The sequence below is a fragment of the Triturus cristatus genome, chromosome 8, assembly GCF_964204655.1.
Source record: "Triturus cristatus chromosome 8, aTriCri1.1, whole genome shotgun sequence".
NCBI classification, from domain to species: Eukaryota; Metazoa; Chordata; class Amphibia; order Caudata; family Salamandridae; genus Triturus; species Triturus cristatus.
The window spans coordinates 1122371785-1122392958 of record NC_140591.1 but is presented as its reverse complement, the minus strand read 5'-3'; the positions used below and the strand labels follow the sequence as shown (position 1 = coordinate 1122392958).

Sequence of the window (21174 nt, the reverse complement as noted above, 5' to 3'; positions counted from 1 at the left end):
ACTTCTTAGTGAAAGACGTGGTCATTCCCACACATCACAGCGACCACAATCTGATCCAAGTAATGCTTGACTGTCCCTGAGGCTGATGTATAAAATAGAATGTGGTGCCATAGATTTGGTACCCTCAACAGACAAATTAAGACTAGTGTGGCAAGGGGTTAATAGTACTGATCTGTTCCACACGGTGGTCAGGGACAATCTGAAATTTTGACTCTTGTCTGTCTGGAAGGGAGCCGTTAAAGACATGAGAGCAATGGGACAACCACTAACACCGATCAGCTGTAACATAACCAGTGAGGCCTGGGAAGCTCATTTTTCGAAGATTTATACAGCCCCTACATATGAAGAAGACCTGTTTGGGCTTCAAGCCCCATAGGGGTATTAATATCCCTATGCAAAGTCGAGGAAGCTATACATCAGAACCCGGGGTATAAAGCCCCTAGCCCCAATGGGTTACCTATTGACCTCATTAAGCACAAACCAGATTTTTGGGCTCCACTCTTGCGGAATATTTTTAACAATTTAACCCATGCCCCACTACCTAGTACCTGGTCAACTATCATCATCGTCCCAATTTTTAAAAAGGGTGACCGCTCCCAACCCAGTTGTTACAGACCCATTTCCCTGATTGACAATACCCTGTAAATCTTAGGGAGGGTTTTATATAATAAGATAAAAACTTGGTCCGAAGACATTCTTATTCTACAACCATGCCAATTAGGTTTTAAGAGTAAAGAAGGCACCATCGAGCAATGCTTAAACCTCAATCTAATAATTGGGAAATACACTAATGCACAGAGGTCACCTCTTTATTTGGCTTTTATGGATCTGACCTCATCTTTTGATTATGTAAACCAGCCACAACTATGGTCAATCCTATTAGAATATGGGTTAGACGAGGCTTTAGTACATTTCTTAGCATATTTGCACATGGATCAGAGAGCTCGGGTTAGGACCAATATAGGGGGTGATGTCTCTAATGACATCAGGGTTGGTAGTGGGGTCAGGCAGGTATGTGTTTTGTCCCCGCAACTTTTCATTATACATATTAATAATATACACAAAACACTGACCAAATTAACCAATGATGTCCCCAGAGTTAATGGCAATATACTCCCTGCCCTATTATACGCTTATGACGCAGTATTAATGGGCCGCACACCTAATGCTCTACGCCTTTCAGCAATAGGTTTTGTCGATTTTATGGCCACTTTAGATAAATGCACTAATTTAAAAAAATCTTTTATAATGGCTTGTGGACCGAGGAAGCACCTTTTAAACTCGATTTCTGTGGGCAATAAAAGTTTACAATGCACTAGCACTTTCCCCTATCAGGGGTTGGTCTTTGCTGCTAATGGTTCCTGGTCTGACCACATGGCATACTATAGGAATAAGTTCTCCAAAGCTATTAACTCAATCTTAGCCTACCACAACCTAGGATGACTGGGGCTATTATAGCTATTTTAAATTTTTCTTAACTTCAGTGCATTCCCCCGGCGGCCTATGACGCGTAGGTCTGGTGCTTCTCAAATGGCATCCAGCATGAAGAAAACAGGTTCTGTCAGACACTTTTAGATGCCCCCATTTCCATGTCTCAATACACTTGCCATAGCGAATTGAAATTACATTTATTAAAACTATATGCAGGCACCCCACACCCTATTCTGACTAGCCATTTGAATAAATCCAGCGGCGACCCTTACACGAGAGATTATAGGAGACTGCCTTGAATGTGAAAAGGGACTAGACATCCCATAGCTAGCAGAGGTGCATTCAAGTCTAAGCAGGGTTAATTGTGAACATATTTTTGCAAGCCCAAATGAGATAGATACCGTTAGCAAAAAAGAAGTTCGAGCAGCACTCTGTGCGCATTATAGCAAGGCAAAACTAGATAGGGAGTCTAAGAAACCAACTGTAGCTGCTTTTATGTCAATTGAGAATACTATTTACCAGTTGGCAAGCTACCTCACAAAACCTATAGGTCGTTGGTAGAGGGGACTCCTTTTTTGCTTAAGAGCGGGCACTGTGAGATTCTTCCTTTGTTTTCCCCTTGGTTTTCAAGCTAATCTTGATCTTTTGCCTTGCCTGTGTGATGGTCAGAGTGGGCAAAACATACTACACTTTTTATTCTTCTGTAAATTTTATAAAAAGTATGCCAAATGGCTTTTAATACCATTTTTAAAATAATTCACCTGTCCACCTTGAAGTTGCATACAGATCTATCCTTCTCCTGGAGGATGATGAATTGGTCTTCCGAGTAGGGGCTTTTCTGAAAACTACTGTGCATGCCCGCAATACGATGTGCACTTTATGGACAATCTTTTAATGTATTTGATTTTACATCTGATATTATGATGCAATTGTGTATTTTGTAAGCTGAAACGTGATTTCTTCTTTCATGGATATGTTTTTATCCGAATAAAGTAATTGAATTGAATTATACCCCATAAACTGTCTGAGCCTTGGTGAACTAGTGAGCTTGAATGGAAGAATGGACAACCACATCTTTGATTGAAATCATTTCTTCCAAGTGAATCAGTTAGTTTAACTGGCAGATCCCCTATTTTGAATCATATGTGATTCTTTTCAATAGGATCAGATGGTCATGAGATGACCTCCTTTTTTGCTCCCTAATGTCTGATCAAAATAATAAGACATTTTGTTGGCGTCCTTAGTTTGCCAATGGCAATAGCAGCATACAAAGGAATACCATTCAAAAGGCACCATTTATGAAATCCCATGAAAGAAAATGTTTCTTCTTCATTTAACTAAATTATACCCTAACTTTGTGTTACAAATGACTAAACAGATATGTATATAAACTATAATGATAGTAATTTAAATGAGTAAAGCAGCCTTTAACCAACGTATCACCCAAGATAATAAACAACAAATTCCCAAAAGTCATATAGTCCTTGTTGTCTGCTTAAACATCAATATGTCTTTTGAAGCAAACAGGATAAACGGCGGACTCCAATGACTGCACCTCCTTACTGAGTTCCCAATGTAAATAGAATGGTATTAGATGATGGTGTGCATACTAACACCCCTGCATCCGCCGTTGATGGATGCTAACTGCCAAGCAGATCAGTGAAAATTCGAAAGGGGTTTTGGGGTGGTGCACCACCAGGTAAGTTTATCAGTAAATTACACCAAGTGGTCTGTAGTTGGTATATAAACAAAGTCTTTATTTTAATTTAGTTGTTGACACAGAGCCTCAGCCAACGCGTTTCGTTCAATAAAGAACTTCGTCAGGGCTGGAAAGATGCAAAGAGACATACAATAAATAAACGCACTATACAAAAACATTAAAAATACATATAAAAGACATCAAGTATGGAAAGAGAAAAAACTTATTTATAAATGTTATCTTGAACAAACTAAAAATGAAAGCACAGGACACATCAGGAATATACTTTGTCTTGTTGATATGTCGAACAACACACTTCCAAGAGAAACTAATGTACAACCTTACACAAAAGAATATTAGATAATTCAATATGCAAGGATGCACAGTTGTAACATCATGGTTCTAATATGGATAAGCTTACAAATTACTAAAAGTGGATGGTTTAATAGGGGTGTCCCTATCTGGAACCTCATATACGTGACAAGGATATGTGTCTGTCTATCCCTTCTTGCCCCATGATGTAAAGATGATTATCTCATGAACAGGGAAGGAGAGGGGAGGGGGAGAGAAGAAGCTGGGGGAAGGGGACTAGACAGGTGTGTATCAGTGAGATAGGACACAGGAGGACACGTACCATGTGTAATGATGCAAATGCAATCCAATAGCACCGGAGTTCATGTGAACCAGGAGTCGTCTCTCGGTAGGTTACGAGATGTGCTGGGTGAACAGTCCTTAATAGTCATCCAGTGCCACCATGATAAGGGCACTGTACATGTATCTGTTAAAGTAGAGTAGATATGTAAATAGCTAATACGAATTTAATGCCAAAAAAAAAAAATATTTTTGAGTTGACCCCCATCTAAGATTCCGAAGTCTAGTTCCCTAAGGTATCTAATCCGCAAAATATGAGTCAGTCCCTAAATTTCAAGGATCCACTGCATTCAATTAAATAATCAAAACAGAAAGGACCAGGATCCTTTTATTCAAAAAGTGACTCTGATGCCAACAATGGTTCGTCAGATAGAGAAGGCTAGGAACATCAAGTAAAATACCGACTGCCCATGGTGTGCGGTTAATCCACCAGAGTATGCAAAGCAACGTGGTTGAAGTGACTAAGTTTAAGGTAAAAAGAAGGGACGCTTAGGAAACAGGGCCAGTGGTCAAAAAGACGGAAGGACAATGGCTTACATAATGCGTGTCACAGAAAGTTTATGAATTAGTATAGGTAAATTGCCCCATACCAATGAATCAATGAAACAGGTGATAAGCAATATCCCATAACGTAGGACCCATGCCGTACCCTGAAAACCACCAAAAAACACAAAAGGAATAAAAGGAGTAAAAATGGGACACGTACGCCTGTAAAGCGAGTAACACCGAAAATGTAAGAAAACTAGTAAACAAGATCCCATAGTATAGGACCCATGCCGTTCCCCAAACAGCAATAATGACAAACAAAACCAAGACACGTTTGCCTAGACGGCGAGACACACTATAAAGAAACATTAGGAAAGTGGCCCCTATGCCACATGATCGAAACGGTATTGAGTGGCCAAGAAAGTTAAAGATAGGTAGGACCATGCCGTATGTCCCCCTCTGCATAAAGATATCTGCATAGTACCCCTCATACCTGTGATAAGACGGTAGTTCGCGTCCTCCCCTGGGAGTATCCCGTGAAGTGAACCGGGGCAGACGCCGGGTTTAAAAGCACGGGCATGCGTGTGCAAGATCAGCGCACGTCATCGCGTTTCAACAAGTTGAAACCGAGCGTGTGATAGTTAGCCAATGACAGTCATATTTGGGCCGTTTCCAAGGAGACCCGGTTTGACACTCGTACGCGTCAAGTCTTGACAGGAGCTGTCAGAGGGTGTGTCGGGGATGAGCCAATAGGGGTCACGGTTGGCGCTGCGTCAGCGGTTAGAGCGCGCCAAGGTCTGAAATGAGGGCGTTAAAAAGAAAATAAAAGCTAGAAAAACGTCCAATACTATGAGGTAGAAGGCTGGGGAAGCGCCCTATAGTAGAAGGAAATGCCCATTTGTAAAGGGCCAGCCACTCGTTACGGTACATATTGATAAAGTGTGTTCCGAAGTCCTTCACTTACAACAAGCTGGACACAAGTGAATGCAACCAGGTGAAAGGATGGAAAAATGCGCCCGATTTAAAACAAAAGTATGGTGAAGTGTGCAAGATTGGCGCGATGTAAACACAAATCACGAAGTTGACACTGGGCATGTGATAGGTAGCAAATGAGAAACGGACATGAACCGTTTCCAAGGAAACCCGGTAACCAACTAAGGCGGCTGACGTGACGTTGGAACAGATACGTCATACTCGTCACGTCGTGTTGGAGCCTCTCAGAAGGTGTGTCAAATGATAAACCAATGTGTGTGATACCTCATTGGTATTACGCGCGCCATGTTCGGAGATAAAAGCTGCAACGTCGAAAGCTGGGTAAGGCGCCCAATTTAGAAGATAAATGCAGCAAGGTAAAAAGTTTAGAAAAAGCGCCCATTTATAAGGTCAAATGCCACAGAAAAAATGACAAAGCAGTGCGTGTTACAAGAAGGTGTCCGGAAGGACACCACTTGTGTCTCGATGAACACAAAGCGTGGGGCGTATGAAAGGTTCCCATCTACACATATAGGTGTTGCCTATTTGGATGAAAAGGTCAAAACCATACTAAATGACGGTAAGTTGGACAACGCAGTGCGTGTTGAAAAAAGGGTGTCCGGAAGGCCACCACTTGTGTCTCGATGAACACAAAGCGTGGGGCGTAAGTAAGGTTCCCATCTACACATATAAGTGTGGCCTATTTGGATGTAAAGGTCAAAACCATACTAAATGACGGTAAGTTGGAGGCTTACCTGAGGAACATAAGAAAAATGATTGACATGTGTTAATCATGTCCACACAAGTGTGTGGGAGGGAGGCGCTATTTAGAAGATAGAGTGCGCGCCATAGATCATGTTAAAAAGAGGCAAACAATGGAATATTCTAATGGCAAAAAATCGCCGAATACGTAAATGTATAATAAACGTGCACTGCCTTTGCGATTCTAAGGCGTGCTGGGTCTGAGAAAAGCCAAGTGCCAGTCGTTTAAGTAGAGCAGCGTCTAATAGGTAAATGGTTGTGCACCGATTAACAGGGAAAAAGGGTCGATGCGAAAGAAATTGACGAGACATGTAGGTATAGTCCTAATCGTGTTATATACATTTCAGAGTTTGCACTGAAGGTAGGCAATAGTGAATTGATAAAAGACACAAAGGTGTAAGGAACTATGGAAATCACAGACAGGTCATTTCTTTTTATTGGCATAGACCACATTCCCTTAAACAAACGGGGAGGCAACAGGGATCTCGTATTGAGACAAACCGAATCCAAGTGGATATGCAGATTGCGGTCGGTTGCAATGGGGCACAATTCGGATCATGAATTTCATTATTTCTTGACCTGAGCACTTTCTCGTGGTTTAGAGATAACCTGACTCCAGAACACAAATAATTTTTCGAGAGCTTTGCCTTGGTGTGAGCAAGACAACTCATCATTGGCCACACCTAGGACCATGATGTTCGTTCTCTCTGGACTTGAGTCCACCAAGTCCCCGTGGATTGGGATAGCATGACATTGAATGCGCCTGCTACTCAAAATTCTGTGATTTCCATAGTTCCTTACACCTTTGTGTCTTTTATCAATTCACTATTGCCTACCTTCAGTGCAAACTCTGAAATGTATATAACACGATTAGGACTATACCTACATGTCTCGTCAATTTCTTTCGCATCGACCCTTTTTCCCTGTTAATCGGTGCACAACCATTTACCTATTAGACGCTGCTCTACTTAAACGACTGGCACTTGGCTTTTCTCAGACCCAGCACGCCTTAGAATCGCAAAGGCAGTGCACGTTTATTATACATTTACGTATTCGGCGATTTTTTGCCATTAGAATATTCCATTGTTTGCCTCTTTTTAACATGATCTATGGCGCGCACTCTATCTTCTAAATAGCGCCTCCCTCCCACACACTTGTGTGGACATGATTAACACATGTCAATCATTTTTCTTATGTTCCTCAGGTAAGCCTCCAACTTACCGTCATTTAGTATGGTTTTGACCTTTACATCCAAATAGGCCACACTTATATGTGTAGATGGGAACCTTACTTACGCCCCACGCTTTGTGTTCATCGAGACACAAGTGGTGGCCTTCCGGACACCCTTTTTCAACACGCACTGCGTTGTCCAACTTACCGTCATTTAGTATGGTTTTGACCTTTTCATCCAAATAGGCAACACCTATATGTGTAGATGGGAACCTTTCATACGCCCCACGCTTTGTGTTCATCGAGACACAAGTGGTGTCCTTCCGGACACCTTCTTGTAACACGCACTGCTTTGTCATTTTTTCTGTGGCATTTGACCTTATAAATGGGCGCTTTTTCTAAACTTTTTACCTTGCTGCATTTATCTTCTAAATTGGGCGCCTTACCCAGCTTTCGACGTTGCAGCTTTTATCTCCGAACATGGCGCGCGTAATACCAATGAGGTATCACACACATTGGTTTATCATTTGACACACCTTCTGAGAGGCTCCAACACGACGTGACGAGTATGACGTATCTGTTCCAACGTCACGTCAGCCGCCTTAGTTGGTTACCGGGTTTCCTTGGAAACGGTTCATGTCCGTTTCTCATTTGCTACCTATCACATGCCCAGTGTCAACTTCGTGATTTGTGTTTACATCGCGCCAATCTTGCACACTTCACCATACTTTTGTTTTAAATCGGGCGCATTTTTCCATCCTTTCACCTGGTTGCATTCACTTGTGTCCAGCTTGTTGTAAGTGAAGGACTTCGGAACACACTTTATCAATATGTACCGTAACGAGTGGCTGGCCCTTTACAAATGGGCATTTCCTTCTACTATAGGGCGCTTCCCCAGCCTTCTACCTCATAGTATTGGACGTTTTTCTAGCTTTTATTTTCTTTTTAACGCCCTCATTTCAGACCTTGGCGCGCTCTAACCGCTGACGCAGCGCCAACCGTGACCCCTATTGGCTCATCCCCGACACACCCTCTGACAGCTCCTGTCAAGACTTGACGCGTACGAGTGTCAAACCGGGTCTCCTTGGAAACGGCCCAAATATGACTGTCATTGGCTAACTATCACACGCTCGGTTTCAACTTGTTGAAACGCGATGACGTGCGCTGATCTTGCACACGCATGCCCGTGCTTTTAAACCCGGCGTCTGCCCCGGTTCACTTCACGGGATACTCCCAGGGGAGGACGCGAACTACCGTCTTATCACAGGTATGAGGGGTACTATGCAGATATCTTTATGCAGAGGGGGACATACGGCATGGTCCTACCTATCTTTAACTTTCTTGGCCACTCAATACCGTTTCGATCATGTGGCATAGGGGCCACTTTCCTAATGTTTCTTTATAGTGTGTCTCGCCGTCTAGGCAAACGTGTCTTGGTTTTGTTTGTCATTATTGCTGTTTGGGGAACGGCATGGGTCCTATACTATGGGATCTTGTTTACTAGTTTTCTTACATTTTCGGTGTTACTCGCTTTACAGGCGTACGTGTCCCATTTTTACTCCTTTTATTCCTTTTGTGTTTTTTGGTGGTTTTCAGGGTACGGCATGGGTCCTACGTTATGGGATATTGCTTATCACCTGTTTCATTGATTCATTGGTATGGGGCAATTTACCTATACTAATTCATAAACTTTCTGTGACACGCATTATGTAAGCCATTGTCCTTCCGTCTTTTTGACCACTGGCCCTGTTTCCTAAGCGTCCCTTCTTTTTACCTTAAACTTAGTCACTTCAACCACGTTGCTTTGCATACTCTGGTGGATTAACCGCACACCATGGGCAGTCGGTATTTTACTTGATGTTCCTAGCCTTCTCTATCTGACGAACCATTGTTGGCATCAGAGTCACTTTTTGAATAAAAGGATCCTGGTCCTTTCTGTTTTGATTATTTAATTGAATGCAGTGGATCCTTGAAATTTAGGGACTGACTCATATTTTGCGGATTAGATACCTTAGGGAACTAGACTTCGGAATCTTAGATGGGGGTCAACTCAAAAATATTTTTTTTTTTTGGCATTAAATTCGTATTAGCTATTTACATATCTACTCTACTTTAACAGATACATGTACAGTGCCCTTATCATGGTGGCACTGGATGACTATTAAGGACTGTTCACCCAGCACATCTCGTAACCTACCGAGAGACGACTCCTGGTTCACATGAACTCCGGTGCTATTGGATTGCATTTGCATCATTACACATGGTACGTGTCCTCCTGTGTCCTATCTCACTGATACACACCTGTCTAGTCCCCTTCCCCCAGCTTCTTCTCTCCCCCTCCCCTCTCCTTCCCTGTTCATGAGATAATCATCTTTACATCATGGGGCAAGAAGGGATAGACAGACACATATCCTTGTCACGTATATGAGGTTCCAGATAGGGACACCCCTATTAAACCATCCACTTTTAGTAATTTGTAAGCTTATCCATATTAGAACCATGATGTTACAACTGTGCATCCTTGCATATTGAATTATCTAATATTCTTTTGTGTAAGGTTGTACATTAGTTTCTCTTGGAAGTGTGTTGTTCGACATATCAACAAGACAAAGTATATTCCTGATGTGTCCTGTGCTTTCATTTTTAGTTTGTTCAAGATAACATTTATAAATAAGTTTTTTCTCTTTCCATACTTGATGTCTTTTATATGTATTTTTAATGTTTTTGTATAGTGCGTTTATTTATTGTATGTCTCTTTGCATCTTTCCAGCCCTGACGAAGTTCTTTATTGAACGAAACGCGTTGGCTGAGGCTCTGTGTCAACAACTAAATTAAAATAAAGACTTTGTTTATATACCAACTACAGACCACTTGGTGTAATTTACTGATAAACTTACCTGGTGGTGCACCACCCCAAAACCCCTTTCGAATCAATATGTCTTTTATTCACTCTTCAGAATAAAAATATTTAAATGATGAGGTCAGATTTTGTGGATCTCTGAAGGTTCTCAGGGTGACTGTTTAAGTTAGTAAGGGTAAGAAAAGTCATCAGTTAATAGTCAGTGCTTTCTGGGGAGTAGGGGTGTTTGATGAAGGGATCTAAAGGTTCACAAAGGTGTTGGTTGAAGTCTTCAAGGGAAAGTGAGAGTAAGTACTGGCGCTGGGAAACCCTTTTTGGGTAGCTGTGCACCTTACAAAAATAATTTAACATAACAGGTAACAGGCAAAGTGTTGAATCCATAGATGTTAAAAAGTGATGGGACAGCCAACATGTCTGTTATTGTTTCACAGAATGGCAGCTCAATTTAAATGTCTGTTAGTATTAGTGTTTGCACAAATAGGAGAGACATGGACTCATGCAAAGTGGATAACCTTAAAGCAGACTACAGACTCCCAACTTAGTGGATCTACACTGAATACAAAGTTTCAGTCTCAAACCATTCTTTTGGGGGTCATCTTGCAGGAACACGGGATGTTTAGATGACTTTTGTGATTGACTTAGTGTCCTGAAAAGAAGGACTTAATGCCACAACTTACCAAGGGTATTATGCTCTATGTAAATGCAGTTACTAATACTAAAGATAGAGCTTAATTTTGATAAAGCAGGAGAACATCAAATTGGTTGACATTCACACTGGAGTTTCTCGCTCTTTTTAAATCAGGGGTGTCCAACAGTGGTGAAGGAGGACTGTACTTGTTTCAGGTTTTTATTATAGCCACATATAATTACAGGACATACCGTGAATCTAAATTGAGCACAATTATGCTGTCTTTGAATATCCTGAAAATCTGTGGTGGCTTCACCTTGCTGTACCTTTGTTGACCATTCATGCTGTAGATTTTCACATGCTTTCTTCATTTACCATTCTAATCTGAATCTGTTCCTCTCAAAATGATTTTTAAATCTTGTGCCATTTTAACCTTATATGCTGTATATAGCATGGTGATGTGGAACACCACTTGGCAGAATATTATAGTCTTGTTGTCAGTTATAAAATAGAGACTCATTCACCTTCTTGGTAGATGGGATTTATATGCTGAGTTAGTCTTAGTTCGCCATTAGAATTTTACACACTTGACCTGATTATGGAATTAATTCCCCTATATGTAACAATTGCTGGTTAGGACTTGTTAATATTTTGGCAGTAATTGTTTTGCCGTCTGTGTGCTACCCACCAGACTGGCCAGATAAGCAGGGCACAGCAAGGCCTTTGAGTGGAGGCTCTTGTTCCTTCGATTATATAATCTTCCTTTTGTTGTACTGCTAAGAAACTGGCTGAACTTCAGGGTCAGTGACTGCAGTTTCTCTGTGGTGCACTTCTGTGTGTATGGATGCTTGGTTTGGGCTTCTGGGCCAGGAACAGTGGCAATTGTAGTCTCCACAGCCACCTCAGTTCTTCTCAGATATTACAAACCTATTTTCTATCTTTGTATTTGCTACATGACCTTAAACTGCTTACGTGACCTTAAACTGCATTCAGATTTGAAATAAATACACCTAAGCCCAAAATAGTGTTGGATATTTTTAGAAATCTGTTGCTTTTTTCCACCACGTGCATTCTGTTTTGGTGAGAATATCTATGGTTTTACATCAAGGTGACAGAGGTGTTCTTCTTAATTAACAGATGTTCCAGGTGATTCAGCCAGAGCGAGCTCTCTACATACAAGCCAATAACTGTGTAGAAGCCAAGGACTGGATTGACATCCTCACCAAAGTTAGTCAATGCAATCAGAAGCGCCTCACTGTCTACCACCCTTCAGCTTATCTCAATGGACACTGGCTGTGCTGCAAGATTACCTCAGAGAGCGCTCCTGGCTGCACGCCTTGCACAGGGTAAGGGTGCTTTCCATGCTTCATTTCTAACCATAGTTTCTGTCACAGGTTTAGAGCTTAGGGTTTGAAGGTCAAAGATGTCCACCCAGAGTTTTTCCAATCACTTCAGAGGCAGAATGCACACTAGACTAGAGTATGTGAAAGAAAAAGGAATGTCACACAAAAGGATAGTTAATGCATTGGAGGCCAATTCCTTAAGGCTCAAAGTGTGCTTTGCCTTTTGTATATTTTCCAGTTCTTTACGTTTTAATAGGTTCACTAACATAATATCATTCACAAAAACATAGTTGTTCTATACATATAAAGGTAAGTACAAAAATATTGGAAAAGTATCATTTTACACTACAGTATTGAAATATATATACAAAAAATATATTTTCTAATATATACATATTCAAAATTAGTAAATATTAAACATTTTAACTTGTAACATTAATATATATTAAGTATGTCTAAATAATATTTAAAGATATATATAAGTATATACTTATTGAAACTAACATACACACATATATATGTATGTATGTATGTCTATGCACACATTTAATGGTAAAGTATAATTTAAAATATTAATTTAAAATTATATTATCAGTTTAATTTTTTTTAGTTTACTAATATAACAACGGTGCATATCTATCTATCTATCTATCTATCTATCTATCTATCTATCTATCTATCTATCTATCTATCTATCTATCTATCTATCTATCTATCTATACATACATATGTATTACCTACTGGCGGTCGCCAGTAGGTAGTTATAGTTAGGACCTATTATCCATAGGAAAATCGTAACATTGTATTCCCAATAACTTTGGCGCCGGTTGACAAATTTTCGTGAAATTTTCAAAACGAATGGCCCGTTCCGGTCAGCTCCTATCCTGAAAGACTGGGGGTGATTCGTCAAGTGGGGGCCGATAAAAAAGGGGGTCCCAAAACGCGTTTTCCCCATAGGAAACTTTAGATACGGCTACAGCCCGAACTGCTGAATGGAATTACACCAAATTTAGCAGAAAGGTAGGCCTTGGTTCAGAAAGCGCCCCCATTATTTTAAATGGTGTAAATTTGTTCAGTAGTTCCTGAGAAATTAAAAAAATAGTAGTCAAAAAATAATTTTCCCATAGGAGACTTTAGACACGGTTATAGCAAAAACTGCTGAATGGAATTACACCAAATTTGGCAAAAGGGTACTGCTTGGCTGAGAAAGCGATCTTTTTTAAAATGGTGTAAATCCGTTCAGTAGTTTTTGAGAAATTTAGAAATAAAGATAGTGATATCTAGAGGCACGGTGGATCCGCGCACCCTCCCGATCACGAGCTTTATTCTAATTGGCTGTCAACACTCCAAACCAGGAAGTGTTGGAGGCCATCTTGTGCCTCGGTAGAACCGAGGCACAAGAAAACAGAAAAAGAAATGCGAAAAACAAGAAAAACAAGAAAAGGGGGCAGGGTAGAAACACCCTGACCCCCTAGGCCTGCTTAGGGGGTCCCACAAGGCCCCCAGGGCCAAAAAAAGCATTTTTTTAAAAAAGAAGAATCGTCGAGATTTGTTTAATTAAAGCCCTCAGGTGGGCCAGGTCCCGGGGGTAATGTTTATATCAAAATAGGGGGCCCAAAGGGGCCCCGGGGACCGCCACCCCCCCGGGGCTTTTCAAAAATATTTGGGAGGGGCTCTTCCGGACCACGTGATTGCAGAGCCTCTCCACTCAATATAGTCCTGCTGGAAGCAGGGGGAGATGGAGAGATGCGCGCAGAGGGGGAGACGGTGGAGCCCAGGCGGCGAGGAGCTGAGCAAGAGGGCTCGGCGGTGGTGGAGGGCGCCTCTCCTTTCCGGCCTGAGCCGGGACATCAGGGAGGGTTCGGGGAGCCGGGTGAGGGCTCAGTCCCCTCCAGCCAGTGCCAGGGTTGTGGGAGAGGGAGTTGGTGGTGCTAGCTGAGATCACTTCTCCCATCTGCAGGAGAGGGCTCGGGGTGCCGGCTGAGGGCTCGGTCAGGGCTGGTGACGCTGGTCCCCTTCAACGTGATCAGGCACTGCAGGAGAGGGCTCGGAGTACCGACAAAGGGTACCTCAGTCTCCCCTCCAACTAGAGCCGGGGCTGCAGGTGAAGGGGCTCGGTGCAGGCTGTGAACAGCGCTCCCTCCTCCATCCAGAGCCAGGGCTGCAGGGGGCAGAGCGGGGGCTGCTGGAGGGCTCGGTGTGGGCTGATGCTCCGCTCCCCTCTATCTGGAGCTTGAGCGACAGGAAAGTGCCTCGTGCGAGTGGAGGACTCGAGGTGTGGCCTGAGGGCAGCGCACCATTCCAGCCAGTGCTGGATGAGCTGCAGGACAGTGTCGGGGTGTGTCTGAGGGCACCCAATCCCTTTTGTGTATCGGACTCTGGGCTGCAAGAGAGGGCTCAGTGCACGTTGAGGGCACAGCTTCCCTCAACAAGAGCCGGGACTGTAGGTAAGGGTTCTGGCTGCCCTTTGGGAGCTCGGGTGCAGATCAAGGGCAACGGTACCCTCCTACCTGTCAGAGCCGAGGCTGCACGAGAGGGCTCGTGATACCGGCCCAGGTGAGGAGGCGAAGGCTCAGCATATCGCCTGAGGGCTCCGAGTGCAGACCGAGGAGGTGCAGGCCCCAGCGATAATTTTTGCCCCCGTTCATTTTTCTCTGTGACTTCTCACCTCGATTTCTTCTGTCAGGTGTGTCCTCTGTCCCCAAGTCTCACTCTTTCTTCTCCCTTTTCTCTCAACTCCTGCCTCCACCCATATTTCTCCTCTTCTCTCATTTCGCTCCTAGTCATCTCCCCTTTCTATTGTGTCTTCTTTTGTGTGTCCCGGCTCACTCCGTTCCATTCTCTTTTGTCCGTGTTCCGCCTTGCTCCTTAAACGCCTTCCATTCTCGTTTTACTCCTTCCCATTTCTGTTTCTTTCTTTTCTGAATGCAAGCCCCATGACACCACTCGCCCGCCTTCTTTCCATTTTCTGAACAGACTGCATACAGACATGCACACACACCTGCATTCTCACACACACCCTGATGCACACACTGTTCCTCTTTGCTCCCCGTTCCTTTTTCTTCTGTCAAAAACTAGCTTTATCTTGCCTGCTCTCTGCCCCTTATGTCTCTTCTCTGCCATTTTTTTCAAAATATTTTGGCGCTGTTCTTTCGTCCCACTGGTCTAAAAGGATGATGGCTAAGGACCATAGATTATGCAAAGATGGAACCTCTCTCTCCCCCTATCTGTCTGCTTGTCTCACTTTTACATATTCTTTCCTTCTCTTCTCTTTTCGTTTCTCTCTCATAGAGTTCTCTCTGAGCCTTTCCCCTTTCTTCTCTTTTCCCTCTATCTCTCGTAGAGTTCTCTCTGAGCCTTTCTCTTTTCTTCTCTTTTCCCTCTATCCTTTTGCGCCTTTCTCTTTCCTCTTTCTCGTGCACTCTCTCCTTTCTGTACTGTTCTCACTTTTCCGTTTTCTTTTTATGACCTCTCTTTTTGTCCCTTTGACCGGTCATTCTCTTTTCATTCCTCTCACTACCCTCTTCTCTTTCTAGCTCTCACACTCACGCGCAATCTCGTATACACAGCTCCCAATCACAAACTACGTTCACTCACTGTGGCAGACTTTTTCTGTTGCATTCAGACTTACTCCTGCACACACTGCGATCTTCTGATCAGCCACAGATCAATACGTTTTCAGGCATAGGCAAAGTGAGCAATTGCCCACAGATCACCTTTTAAGCGCCCCCCCTTCCAAAGTGATCTATTTATAATCTCACCTTTGTCTGTTTCACTATCTCAACCTCTCCACTATCCATTACATCTTAAGAATCTTGGTGTCTCAAAGTGAAGACGAATATCAACTGTTTTTGAGACGGAATATAATATTTTGGACTTTGTGCAGACTTTATTTAGCTCAAAATGTATGATGAAATTCATGGTGGCTCTGAAGAAGGGCCCCAAACTTTACTTGGCCTAGGGCCCCATAGCCTGTTATAAAGTCACTGCCAAAGGTGGACCTCTAGGACCCTGGAATACCTCGGCAGAGGGCTCCCACCCCTGTGCCAGAGACTCTGCAGTAGAAGGAGGCGAGTTATAGCCGAGACAGATAGTATAATGGAGAGGTGCGGTGCAGATTGAGAGGTGTGGTGCAGCGCCCAGGGCAGCTGACTTCGGAACACAGGCTTCACGGTTCGATTCCGGGCTCCGGCTTCAGCTCAGCGCCGTATGTCTCTGGGCAATAGTTCACTTAATTTCCACAAGGGCTCCCAGCGCCTTGAGACCCGTAAGGGTGAGTAGTTCGCGCTTTACAAATACGGATCTAAATATTATTTATAATCGATAGAAAAATTACTCCCGTTTTATGGCGCTGCCCTTGCCTCGCACAACTATAACAGGCTTTGGAGCTTTTGAATGAACCGGGGTCAGTCCTGTTGGAATTCAAACCTGCACCAGACAGGTTACTGTTTGATTTCTTCAGGGCACTTGAACCCACTGAGCTACATCTCTGGGAATCAAATATGCCAGAGGGAGAAGTGCCTGGACCGCCTGGAATTACGTAATGCCAAAAGACAAGATTTCCCATTTTTCTATCCTGGGAGAGTTTCATAGTGGTGTCCTGAAAGTAAATCACATATCCTAAGAGAAGACAATTAGACCTAAAATGTGCAGGAAGCCCCCAGCGGGGTGACTCGAAAACAGCAGCGTCGCTGGGATCATTAAGTGCCTGTGGGCGGACCCCTGCTGGGGGCCGCATCGACCCTGTAGATGAGCAGTATGGATCGCGTATTGGTACAGAGTGCGTACTGCAGAGGCGGCTGGGGGCGTGTGTGCGTTGGGCACCTGGGCTGTGCTCCCATCTAGGAATACGCTGAGATGCACTTAGCCTCGTGCTGTACTTGCATCAAATGAAAATAACGAGTTTTGTTCTCTATACTTGTCTCAAACCCTCCAGTGCCTGAGCCCGGTAATAACAGATGTTATAATTATCCTCTCTAGGTATGCTAATTAGCGCCGCTCGTTTGTTTTGAGTTGCTTCTAATTAATTTTCGTGTTTCCCATGTAGTTCTGTGCCACAATCATGAATGAATGGCTGAATGGGGGCACTTGTTAGCCGAGGGATATGGCCAGAGTTGTCTCATTCTCCCATCAGGCACAAGAGACCATTCAGAAAGAGTACCTGTGTCGGAGTAACAAAGCAGTATAGTTGTTATATAAATGCTGCATCACCCTAACAGAGGAAAATTATTCAGGCATAAGAGTTGTGAACATAAAAAATACCCATACCAAGAAAATAACTCCTCCTCGATAGTGGAAAACACCTGTAAACTACCTTATTTGTGTGGGAGGGTGTGCACACACACAGGCTCAGACCAACCATCTACATTAACCCAGTGCAAGGGCCCAAATGTGCTGAGTCATTTTGTGGTTGCAAACCTTGTGAACCACAAAATTAGATAGTTTGTGATCACAAAATGGCTTACTTGTATTCCCTAAATGCAGTTTGAGATTCAGTAAAGTCTTTGTAAACCGCAAAAGGGTATTGGAAATGGATAACGAAACGCAATTTGAAAAGGTGGCGCTTAGGGCATCCCTTCCAAATTGCAACTCAGTATAAGATGTATCAGTGGTTTGTGAGCGCAATTGAATTGTGACCAGCACTCATTCGCAAAAGTGAAGGGGTAGCTTGTGACACTTCGATTCTGAGTGAATGCGACCACCTAAATGGATAGTACACCTGGCACAAAATTTTGAATATAAGAAAATAACTGCAATGGCAAAAGTGTTACTTTGGAGGCCTGCACTAGCCCTTAGTGGTACGGAATACCAAGGTTGTGATGATTTCATACCACTTCATGCCTCTTTATTTCTACCCTTAACGTATTGTCTATTTACTCCACTCTTGCAGGTTCTTTTTCATCCCTGCTTCTCCCTTTATCACTGTTTTCCTCTCCTCCTCTTTCTTCCTCACTTCTTCCTTTTTGCCTTCTCTCTTTTGATCTCTGTAAAAGTTTGATGATAAAAAATAAGTCACGGTCCTTAAAAATGAGTGCCTGCACCCCTGACTTGAAACCATTGGCACAATAAAGCCCTTCTTGATAAAGGATTGTAACAAAAAAGCATCCAAAGCTACTGGAGCAAATAGCCATCTACTGGAGCAAGTAGCCAGCTGGATGAATAAATTGTGGCTAAAGCTGAACAGAGCTGAAACTGAACTCATGATCCTTGGGAACAATTCCATTCCCTCTAGGGCTCTGGGTTGGCTGGTTTGTCTCGGCCCCCCTCCGATGCCGAAACCAGATATCAAATGTTTGGGAGTGTGGCTGGAAAACACTCTGTCTATGGAGACCCGAACTACTAAACTTTCTGCCATTTGCTTTGGAATCCAGCATATGCTGTGCAAGATTTTGCCTTTGCTCCCTCGGCGTGCATGGTTGCTGGTAGTCCAGGCTTTGATTCTCTCCTGACTGGACAATGGAAACTTGCTCTACCTGGATGCTCCTAAGGTAGTTACTCAAAAACGACAAGTCGGGCAAAATGCTGCTGCATGCACGCTGTTAGGGAACTGTAGGATTGAGTCAGCCTGGCAGGGTTTGATGGAAATCCACTGGCTACCTGTTGCCCGAAGAATTGAATTCAAATCCTTGTGCATAGTTGACAGAGCCCTCCATGCACCTGGCCACCCTATTTCCTGCCAACTTGTTATCCCCTACTCCCGCACAAGGCTTGTTAGATCCACCAACTCATACCTGGCCACCGTCCCTACTATCAGAAGAGCTAGAAGTAGAGGATGGTCTTTTTTGCTTTAATGCAGCGAAGTTCTGGAGTGCCCTCACTTGGCCATCTGATCCACAATCAATGAGCTGTGTTTTTGAAAATCCCTTAAGACCTTGCCTTTTAGGAATTTGTTTTCTAGGTACCCCAAGCATCATCGCTTAGTCCCACGCATTTCAACATCTACATGGCTCCCATCGCCACCATTGTCAGACAGCATGGACTCAGCATAGTATCCAACGCCGACGACACCCAGCTTATCCTCTCCCTCATGAAGGACCCCGAAGCCACCAGACTCAGCTTCCAGGAAGGAATGAAAGACCTCTCATCGTGGATGAGCAACAGCTATCTGAAACTCAACTCGTAGAAGACAGAGCTCCTCGTCCTCAGACCCACCCCCTCAGCTTGGGACAACACCTGGTGGCCCACCATCCTTGGCAACCCCCACGTCCACAGGCCACGCCTCGAACCTTGGCATCATACTCAACTCCTCCCTCACCATGACCCGGCAGATCAACGCTGTCACCTCCACCAGCTTCAACACCATCTGCATCCTTTGCAAGACCTTCAAATGTATTCCCTCTGAATCTAGAAAGATCGTCCCTCACACACTCATAACAAGCAGACAGGACCACGGAAATGTTGAATCAACAAATCCCTGCTACGCAAACTCCAGACCATCCAGAACACCGCAGCCAGACTAGTCCTCAGCATCCCACGACATGAGCACATCACCCAACACCTAAGAGACTTCCACTGGCTCCCCGTCAAGAAAATAGATTTAGAGAAATCTAATGTGCCAATATTACAGTTCCCTTGTAGGCCAGTGCAGGACACTGCGGAGGTTGATGCTGGAGATCGACTGTACTGCAATCACCATCCTGGATCAACATCAACATCTTGTCATTAGCGCCTTTTATCCGTTACAATATGCCTATGAGAGGCTAATGACTTATCGTGGGCATTGGTTTGTGAACATCAAGAGGGGATAACGTGGTGTTCCTATATGTATTTAACAACTACGGACACACAGCGATGGCGGCTGCTAAAATGAAGGTTATGTGGGATGGTGGTAGTCCTTCTTCATTGTTTATTTTAAAAATATGAGCCACTGGGAATGTGCAGTAATAAAGTATAAATGGATCAAGCATTATGGTGCTCATTTGGAATTAACAGGCATTGATAAAGAGATTGCCGAAAGGCATCTGTCTGTCTTCAATGATAAATGAGTGCAATATTGCCCTGTGAGTGGCCGTCTTTACTTTCAGAATTGTAAAATAAATATTGTGTGAATTTCACCCTCACGTGCGGTACACCCATCCTGGAGTTTGGCAGCTTTGGTGAAACTTGTGAGATATATATATATATATATTCAATGAAAAAACCAAAGGTTTCACACATGTTATAGTTAGCTGGACATTTCACTCGTAAAAAACCATTGAAATTCCCCCGTTATAGTTAGTTCAGCTAACTATAACTCGCGCGAGCGCAATGCACTACTGATGACGTCACATATTACATCACTCATGACATGGTCACTGACATCACTCATGACATCACTGATGACATCTCAAATGACATCACTGATGACATCACTGATGACATCATCCAGTGATTGTGTGTTTTTCTGAAAATTAAATATGTTTTATATTTATGTATATCTCAAGGTCAATGGAAGAATAAATGGGTATATAAGTGTCTAAATGGATGCTTTTTTTTTGAAATTTTTTTTGTGTAACTGACTGATTAAGTGTATCATAGTGAATACATGGCTTACTGAGTAATCTTTAAATATGAAAATATCTGTATCAGTTTCTTACTTTGTCTATAAGTGGCTGCATGGGTTGGTGAGTAGCTATATGAGTGTCTATATAGGTTATTAGTTGTTTTTTTATCAGTATGAGTGTCTGAGTTTCTGTATGGTTCGGTGGGGGGTATTACTTAGTGCATAGGTGCATGAATGAGTGACTCACTGTTTGTATGTGTTTAATACAGCATGTGTGCAGGACTGTATGGGTGGATGAGTGTGTGCATGGGTGTGTTAGTGAGTGAATGACTGTCTCTATAGTGTCTTTATGAGTAACTACATATGTTTTAAACTAGTATATGTGACTATTGGTGTATATAAGTGAGTATATGTGAGAGTGAGAGATTGAAAGAGTTCCTGTATGAATAAGTATGTGTTTCTATAAGTTATTGTTTAAAAGAGTAAGTATATGTAAGTTTCTGTAGAAGTAAGTGTGGTGGTGTGTGTATAACTGTATATGCAAGTAAATGGATGTTTGATTCTTTATTAGCATGAGTGACTATGTGTGTGAGTAACTCTATGGATGAGTGGCGTTGTGTAACAGGATGTATAGGTGTATGAATACATATGATGAGTGAGTACATGTATGAGTGACTGTAGAGGACTGTT

At 43.0% G+C, this 21174-nt stretch overlaps 1 protein-coding gene across 2 annotated transcripts in view; it reads left to right on the top strand.

Moving 5' to 3' along the window:
- Positions 1-21174, top strand: part of RASA3 (RAS p21 protein activator 3) — an 886845-nt gene that overhangs the window by 752749 nt on the left and 112922 nt on the right. For both annotated transcript variants that reach the window (XM_085622738.1, XM_085622739.1), the window contains one exon: positions 11797-12005. In XM_085622738.1, the coding sequence (XP_085478864.1) occupies positions 11797-12005 (209 nt within the window). The remainder of the gene's footprint in view (positions 1-11796; positions 12006-21174) is intronic.